Source organism: Triticum urartu, chromosome 3A (genome assembly GCF_056163025.1).
Source record: "Triticum urartu cultivar PI428250 chromosome 3A, HENAU_Tu73, whole genome shotgun sequence".
NCBI lineage: Eukaryota > Viridiplantae > Streptophyta > Magnoliopsida > Poales > Poaceae > Triticum > Triticum urartu.
The window spans coordinates 48,052,825-48,062,476 of NC_141875.1; the positions used below are offsets into that span (position 1 = coordinate 48,052,825).

Sequence of the window (9,652 nt, forward strand, 5' to 3'; positions counted from 1 at the left end):
AGACGCTTCAATTCCATCCGGGATCTAGTCCAGGTGGGAGACATAGAGATTTGCAAGATACATACAGATCTGAATGTTGCAGACCCGTTGACTAAGCCTCTTCCACGAGCAAAACATGATCAGCACCAAAGCTCCATGGGTGTTAGAATCATTACAATGTAATCTAGATTATTGACTCTAGTGCAAGTGGGAGACTGAAGGAAATATGCCCTAGAGGCAATAATAAAGTTATTATTTATTTCCTTATATCATGATAAATGTTTAGTATTCATGCTAGAATTGTATTAACCGGAAACATAATACATGTGTGAATACATAGACAAACAGAGTGTCACTAGTATGCCTCTACTTGACTAGATCGTTAATCAAAGATGGTTATGTTTCCTAACCATGAACAAAGAGTTGTTATTTGATTAACGAGGTCACATCATTAGTTGAATGATCTGATTGACATGACCCATTCCATTAGCTTAGCACCCGATCGTTTAGTATGTTGCTATTGCTTTCTTCATGACTTATACATGTTCCTATAACTATGAGATTATGCAACTCCCGTTTACCGGAGGAACACTTTGGGTACTACCAAACGTCACAACGTAACTGGGTGATTATAAAGGAGTACTACAGGTGTCTCCAAAGGTACATGTTGGGTTGGCGTATTTCGAGATTAGGTTTTGTCACTCCGATTGTCGGAGAGGTATCTCTGGGCCCTCTCGGTAATACACATCACATAAGCCTTGCAAGCATTGTAACTAAGATGTTAGTTGTGAGATGATGTATTACGGAACGAGTAAAGAGACTTGCCGGTAACGAGATTGAACTAGGTATTGGATACCGACGATCGAATCTCGGGCAAGTAGCATACCGATGACAAAGGGAACAACGTATGTTGTTATGCGGTCTGACCGATAAAGATCTTCGTAGAATATGTAGGAGCCAATATGGGCATCCAGGTCCCGCTATTGGTTATTGACCGGAGACGTGTCTCGGTCATGTCTACATTGTTCTCGAACCCGTAGGGTCCGCATGCTTAAGGTTACGATGACAGTTATATTATGAGTTTATGCATTTTGATGTACCGAAGGTTGTTCGGAGTCCCGGATGTGATCATGGACATGACGAGGAGTCTCGAAATGGTCGAGACGTAAAGATTGATATATTGGAAGCCTATGTTTGATATCGGAAGTGTTCCAGGTGAAATCGGGATTTTACCGGAGTACCGGGAGGTTACCGGAACCCCCCGGGAGCCATATGGGCCTTAATGGAGTAGGACTCCTCCTGCGCCCTCCTCCTGGCCGGCGCCCCCTCCCCCTTGGCTCCTTTATATACTGAGGCAGAGGCACCCCAGAAACACACAAGTTGATCCACGTGATCTATTCCTTAGCCGTGTGCGGTGCCCCCAGCCACCATAGTCCTCGATAATACTGTAGCGGAGTTTAGGCGAAGCCCTGCTGCTGTAGTGCATCAAGATCGTCACCACGCCGTCGTGCTGACGGAACTCTTCCCCGACACTTTGCTGGATCGGAGTCCGGGGATCGTCATCGAGCTGAACGTGTGCTCGAACTCGGAGGTGTCGTAGTTTCGGTGCTTGATCGGTTGGATCGTGAAGACGTACGATTACTTCCTCTACCTTGCGTCATCGCTTCCGCAGTCGGTCTGCGTGGGTACGTAGACAAAACTCTCCCCTCTCGTTGCTATGCATCACATGATCTTGCGTGTGCGTAGGAAATTTTTTGAAATTACTACGAAACCCAACAGTGACAAGAAGCTATCTCAAGTTCCCTCGAGCTAGTAACAGGCACCGGTAAACTCTGTGAGGCCGTGCAGTCATCTCGCGCCTCGTTTTCACGGATACGTACAATGGCATTCTCATGGTGCAAAATCATATCCACCAGGGTCATTGCACCGTCTAGGTGCAGGTGAAGGCATGAGTTCAGGCTTTCACTCCACTGGTTGCTTTTCATGCCAAGCCAAAACCCCTTTGTTAGATAAGCCACGGCCCACAGTCTCCTCTTCTTATACATCCGTCTCAACCATGTTACAGTTATTTCCGACTACCATCTTTTGGAAAATGCGTGCCATCTCTCCTCAAACGTGGTCGCGGACGTGCTGTAGTACAGAAGAGTTCGGAACTCCTTCAAGGACTTGTGCCTGAGGTGAATCTTCATATTTTTTTCTATATGCCACGTACATATACGGTGCCACACGTCTGGCAAGACTTCGCGAATTGCCTTGATCATCGCAGCGTTGGCGTCCGTGATTACACTCTTCGGCATCTTTTGACACATGGACATCAAAAAAGTCTGCAGTAGCCACACGTATGTCTCTTCGATCTTGTCCGAAACTATGGCACAACCAAAAACAGTGGTCCTCCGGTGATTGTTAAGACCAACAAAAGGTATGAATGGCATACCATAGTGGTTCATCTTGTACGTGCTGTCAAATACAAGCACGTCGCCGAAGTCCTCATAGTCATGACGAGACTGGGAGTCGCACCAGAACATCATATTCAAATGTCCTTTCTTATCTAGCATGTACTCGAAAAAGAAGCTAGGATCCCTCTGTTTCCTATTGGCCATGATGCCTATGGCTGTGGCAGCATCACCTTTTGAAAGCAGCTTCCTCTTCTCCCTGACGCAAAGGTTGTATATTTCACGCCTGGTAAAACCAACACTGTCATACCATACATGTTTGCTGATGAAGGAATCCATCATGTCGTGAATTCTAATCCCTGCAGGTCCCATGGACATTATCTCATGCTTCTGGTACTCTTTGATTTTTCTGTTGGACCAAAGAAAAGGTACCTCGTCCGGTCCTGCCAACATATGGCTATGCTTGTCCTCAAAACTTTCAACATACCAAACCCCACGCTTTTGGTCAAGCTTGACGGTCAGGTGCGCTTCGCAAAAGCAGCATGTCTTGGCTCTGAGCCTACGGTTGTGTCCTTCCTCGGTTAGCAACTTGATGTCACATTTTCTTTGTCTGGAACAAACAAACCGCATATAACGCATATGATGTGACTTGGTTTTGCTATATCTGACCTTATTCTTTCTAATGTTGAAACCGTTATCTTTAGCATAGCTGTTGTAGAAATCATACGCAGCATTGTGAGACACAAAAGTCATTTCCATTATCTGCATGAACATATCCCTCTTATCATCTGCACTGGCAGTATCTTGGACATTCTTTGCTCCATCATCTTGTGTCACCTACACAATCAAACCACAGCCATGAAAACGGATTTCTATGGTTTAACATTACTTCCATAGAACATTGATTACACACATACCTCACTCATGATGACCGACGACTGCGCTCCCCAGAACCATGTGCATCTAATGATTCGTCGTTAAGGTCTGTCTCCGCGTCGGATTCACCATAATAGTCGTACGCATTATGACATTCGAAAATGATCTGAAAAATACAACACAAATACATAATTACTTATCATATAATATTCCAGAAGAAATTCAATTTGCATGCCAACAAAAAATTTCACTTTCGTACCTGACTAATGTAATCTTCATTCGAGAGCTCTGAGTTGTTTTCCTGATCATCATCAACCTCATCGATCTATAAATTTTCAACACAAAGATTTAATGTTGTCAGATGCCACCAAAAAATTATAACATGACAATGCCACTCACATTAAGATCGTCCCATTCGTTCCCATTCTCTGACCGATCCCCACGATCTGAATTTTCATCATCTGACCAATTTTCTATCCAGTCTTTCATCAGTTCTCCAAACTCCATGTCTACCATGATATCAGTTAACTCCTCATCCGCCATTTCCTACAACAAATAATATGTATCATCACATGTGCAAACATTATCAATGATGAAATATACAACACATAGCACACGATCACGGATGTTATGTAAACAACCCCAACCGAGGCCGTTCAGATCTGCCAAACCTAGTAAGGAAGATGGCCACAGCACCCGTCGTGATCACTTTCAATCGCGAGGAACTGCACGATCTCAAAACCTAGCTAGGTCTGTGATTACCTTTGCTGCCGGATATCTAGGTTAGCCACCACATCAAATAACGATAGTGGTGGTACGCACAGCCGACGGCAACCGACACTACGTGAACCCTAGACTGAAGAAACCCAGATCATGAGGAGCAGCACTACCGGAACAAGATCCACGATCGCCTGCGTCGCCGGGTAGCTAGGTTACCCGCCCCGCTAGGTTAACCACTACCACTGGCGGCGGCAGTTCGTTCGATTTTGCCGCGAGCGAGACTAGAGGGGGGACGCGGGATGCGGTACCTGTGCGCGCTCGTTGGAGATTCACGAAGTTGCCGCGCCCGCTGTCCGGCGAGATCGCCGGCGATGAGATAGCTGCCGCTGGAGATCTACTACGTGACTTATGGAGCTGCGTCAATGCTCGCGAGATTGATGGAGCTGCGTCAATGATTGGATTCGGCAAGTCTTACGTGGGTGTGGGGTCGTGTGATTTTTTTTTTGGACCAGGATATTGTACGTATACGGTCTGGGTTATACAGGGTTAAACAGGGCTTGAATATGAGCTACGGCGGGCCAGGAAAAAAATAAACTCACAGGGACAAAAATACTCTGCGAAAATTAGGTTAAGGGGAGCACCGAAGCAGAGTTCTAATATAAACGGGATTGGATGCAATCTGGCCAAAGGACTCTACCATACCTTAGATCGCCGTGGCTGAAGTTGGCACGTACGCAATCCTATAGTAACACGTACGGCTGCCTTCCTTGTACATTTGCCGACCTGGAGTCTATATCATCACGATGTGCGGCCTTATCGACGATCGACCATCCACGGTGGCGGAGGCGCGGTTCTATGTGTACGAATTTATTATTGAAAAAGGCTTTCGCCTCATTTTATATAATAAAATAATGATCATCAACAATTTGATATAAACACACGTCTCCACAACCATAACATATGCACGCATGCAAGGCAGGATGCATAGACGCTGAGCGCAGCAACATTAATCATAGCACTACAAGAGTAACCGAGGACTTCAACCGTCAGCACACTACCGCGAAGAGATGAAGAAACATACGACGAACCATGAGCTTTAAAGCGGCGCCTTCAGGAAGATTACGACACCGAAGCGCCGTCACCGTACGATGCAAGGATCAGAGTTTCCCCTGGCGCAACACGACGGGCAATGAGAGCCGCGACGACGCCTTCAAGAAGCGAATGGGCTTCGTCGCCGCCGGTCCGTCCAAAGATAGAACAGGTTTTCACCCCGACTAACTATCACCGCCACCGAACGCCACACCTCGGCTACCACTACGCCCACATGGTCATGGTCATGGCCACCAGGCAGCACCGAGCCACGGACTCTGTCCATGAGCACTGCGCTACCACCACCAGGGCCGCCGCCCTGGAATCTAAAACCTTGACACAACCTCACCCGAGACACGCCGCTACCCCAACAAAGAGACGAACGGAAAGGTCCCGCCTTTCGCATCCCTGGGCGGCCCCAGTGCCGAGACCCAATAGGCCGGCCAAAACTGGCCTCCATCGATCCGTCCAGCAGCACCGGGCGCGAGACGAGTTCGGTCCTGCCGTCGGGCGCAAGACGACCCAGTGTACCAAATGCGCTTCAAGAGCGTGAGGGAATGGAAGAAGATCAAACAGCTCACACCTGTCGCATCGAATGGCTGCGCACATGGCTAATTTTTCCTTCATTTATAGCCGGCTAGCGCAAGCCTTTTCCATTATACTCCCTCCCTTCCTAAATATAAATGTTTTTAGAAATTCCAATGTGGACTACATATAGGGAAAAATGAGTGAATCTACTCTCTAAAATATGTCTATATACATTTGCATGGAGTCCTTATTGAAATCCTGAAAAATACTTATATTTAGGAACAAAGCGAGTATATTTTATTGTAATACATATGTTTTTAATATTTTTGTATATTACAGTTATTCTAAAAAATTAATCAGTGTATTAATATGTGCATTGTGTATTGTCACGTATTAATCATGTCTTTGAAAACTTGTCAATAAGCTAATTCGAAAATGCTCATCATGTGTTAAAACTGTGTTCATCTGTATTTCAAAAGTGTTCATATACATATATTAAAAAAAGTTCACCGCGTCTTAAAAAATATGTGCATCATTCCTTAGAAACTGCTCATCTGTATTTCAAAAGCTGTTCCTATAGATGTAATAGAAAATATTTGTTGTGCCTTGAAAAATGTTCGTCTAGTTTATGATAAATAGTCGTAACATTAAAGAAAATGTTCAGCACATATAAAAATGTTCATACATTAAAAAAATCATGACATTATAAACAAATATACATGATGTTTATGAAAAATCTTCATGAAATATGAAAAATTGTTCGCACAGTTTTTAAAAATGTTTATGATATATATAAAAGATCACAACAATTCAAAAAAACACCCATTTTAGAAAATGTTCATGGAAGTGCTAAAATTTTGTTTGCGCAAATTTGAAATAAACATTAACTCATTAAAGAACCAGAAAAAGAAACAGGAATAGAAAAGGTAGAACAAATCAGGAACATGCATATAAAAATAGTCTTTGCGGTCGTCGATATCCTCATCAGGGTGCCTCATTAATAACGGGCTCATATTAGTACATATCCGTGTACGTATCCCCCACGTTGCTGGCCCAAAGCAAAACCCAACCCAGAGACCCACGCGTTGAGGATTTTTTTTTAAACTATGATGATTTTTTTAGAAAATTCCGAAACTATACGCCCTAATGCATAAAATTCGAAACTATGACCCCGTCGGCCTTCTATTGGCCGAAGAGGGACTTTCGGCCTACCGTTGGCCAAAGTGGGCTCTTCAGCCTCCCGTTGGCCGAAGAGTGCCCAGCTTGGCCGAAGAAGAGCACTCTTCGGCTTCCCATTGGCCGAGGAGTGTCAGGGGCACAAATGTAATTAAGATGGCCTCAAATGAAAAAGTTATCAACATGCGTTGGCCGAGGAGTGTTGGGGGCACAAAATGTAATTAAGATGGCCTCAAATGAAAAAGTTATCAACATGCCTTGACACTCCTCGGCCAACGTGAAGCCAAAGAGTGCTCTTCGTCAGCGAAGCTAGGCACTCTTCGGCCAACGGAAGGCTGAAGAGCCCACTTCGTCCTACGGTAGGCCGAAAAGTCCCTCTTCAGCCAACAGAAGGCCGACGGGGTTATAGTTTCGATTTTTATGCATTAGAGCGTATAGTTTCGGAATTTGCTACAAAAATCATTATAGTTTCAAAAAAAAATCCGCGTTGAGTAACAAGGAGAGTTAGATTCACCTAAAAAAAAGGAGAGCTAGATTATTATACCTAAAAAAGAGTAACAAAGAGAGCTGGATTATACTTTATAACATAATAAAATAAAATAAAAGGCATGGTTGCAACGTATTGGATTAATTATTGGACTAGTTAACAGGCCATAAGTACGTTGCAATATATCCACCATTGCTAGCCCAAAGCAAAACCAAATCCAACCCAACGGCCAGAGGCGTGGATTGTGGAGACACCGGACGATGGACATGGATCCGCCGCCGGCGAGGGGAAGGAGATATGAGAGGGAGACGGCCAGGCGTCGCCTTAGGCAGGAATCACTGGAGAGATATTGGGACCCTAACCAGCACGAGCCTGACCGGGAGGCCGTCCGCGCCGGCGAATATTACGCCTACAACAGGATATGGGACACCGAGGAGATCAGTATGTCGCCTCCTTGTTAGCTAATTGCACTTCTTTCTAACTCCTCTACAGCAACCAAGTATACAACTATTGACTGTACTGCATGTACGTACATGCGTTGATGATGCAGCTTCTATCCCACCGATGTGTTGCACCGATGACGCTGGCCAATTCAACGATGCCCGTGCGAGAGATGCCTTGCAGATCTTTTCTATCAAAGTTGAATCGGTAAGAGGGGACTTAAGGTGGCCGCTCGACGTGTTTGGCATGGTCATTGCTCGTGACGTCTTGGACATTGATCGCAAGCGCAATATCATCTTCGCTCGCCCAAGGAGTAACCCTCAAACCATCACGGAGGAGGTAATCATTTGTTTTTGTTCACTGTCCATCGACAGTCCTTGCGGGTGAAACATAAACATGTGTTTTACTTAATTGATTATTGAATGCAGCATCCATATCTAGAACTCACGGGCCCAACCCGTGCCATTGTGACATCTTGCGATCCAGGGAAAATCGAGATCGTACTCAAAGTTAAGGGTGCAACTGAATCTGACAATAGAGATCTAAGTCTTCTTGTCTTACCGTTGAAGAATCGTATGTATTGTGAATATGGCAGATATTACACTAGCAAACATAGCACCCTGGAGTTAACATTCAGGCACATTGACAACTCTGTGGAGGCGACAATCGGTGCACGCCTTATTGGTGGATCATCATGGCCACATGGTTTGCAAGGTGTAATGGCCGCTCGTATTTCCGATACAGAAGATGCCGAAGTTTCTTTGCTTGCTTTTGGAGGAGGTAAATTGCATGTTATTGCTGATGATGGCATGATCAAGCTCACACGACGTGTTGTTTCTGTTGAACATCATGATGGAGAGCTGAAAGTTTCTATCGTTGCCCGGTGTGAAAATGATGAACAAGTTAGTGTGAGAGATGATATAGTTTTCACACCCAAGAAAAATGGCAGAACTTGTGGTGTGCTTAATGTTGGCCCATGTAATATCCAGCTCACTGTTGCCTGGTCACTTTTCAAGAATTATAACTTGACTAATGTAGCAATGTTGATGATTGCTCAATGACTTTGTTGTATCCAGATGCTCCAAATACTGATTTTGTTTACTTTTTTCTGACAACTTCAGCCTTCTGTCAGTTTATTTTGTTAAAGTGGTAGTACTAGTACGAGTATTTTATAGTAACTATAACTAATTAACGAGAATGTCAAACATTCAACCTTATTGAGCACATCGTGGAGGAAAACTGTCTAACGACGACCTACAAACATTTCTTGCACCACTCGCTAATATATGGCTGCCACATTTGCTTCTTTCGGACGATGTTTGAAATCATCCTGACGAATTCACTCACCATATGATGCCCGTCATCATATATGTTTACCAGCTAAGTTACCTTGTGTTGGTCGATTGGGTGTACAAAGCCATCAAAACAGTTAGATTTGATCTAACGTCTTGAGATAAACACTCCCTGTGTGTGTTTTTATGCCAACGGGAGGAGGAAGCTCCCCACCTTAATATTCACCTTTCACAGGGTTACAGTGTTAAGCAGAGTGCGAGGAGAGGTAGCCACACCACAGACCGGCATGATCCCTAAGTTCTGGCGGTTTCAGGCGATGAAACCACAAAGTTACGTCTGATATGATGTTGTTAATTACATCTTCTGAAGTAATCAAGTTTTGAACATAGAACACATGTGCATTCGCGGCATCCCAGATTTTCCATATGACAAGGAGGAGGAATATGGTGATGGATGTAGGCAGCGCGAGTGTTATATTATTTCCAGAGGTCACTGATCAGACAGTGTTGTGGCCGGATGCTGATGTCACGCCACAACCCTCGTGCCGACAGACATGTGAAAGAGAGATGCCGTCTGTCCTCGCAAGTATAATCACATCAGGGTCATACTGCATGTCGTAGAATTACCTTGTGGTGAAGGTTTGTCTTTGTGTCGAGCCGGTCGAGGTGGA

General features: G+C 44.7%; 1 protein-coding gene across 1 annotated transcript; it reads left to right on the forward strand.

Moving 5' to 3' along the window:
• Positions 1 to 7,508: 7,508 nt before the first annotated feature.
• Positions 7,509 to 8,750, forward strand: LOC147978401 (uncharacterized). The gene is made up of 3 exons (XM_087514739.1): positions 7,509 to 7,689; positions 7,799 to 8,028; positions 8,118 to 8,750. The coding sequence occupies exons 1-3, from the start codon at positions 7,509 to 7,511 to the stop codon at positions 8,748 to 8,750; spliced, it is 1,044 nt and encodes a 347-aa protein (XP_087370865.1).
• Positions 8,751 to 9,652: the final 902 nt, after the last annotated feature.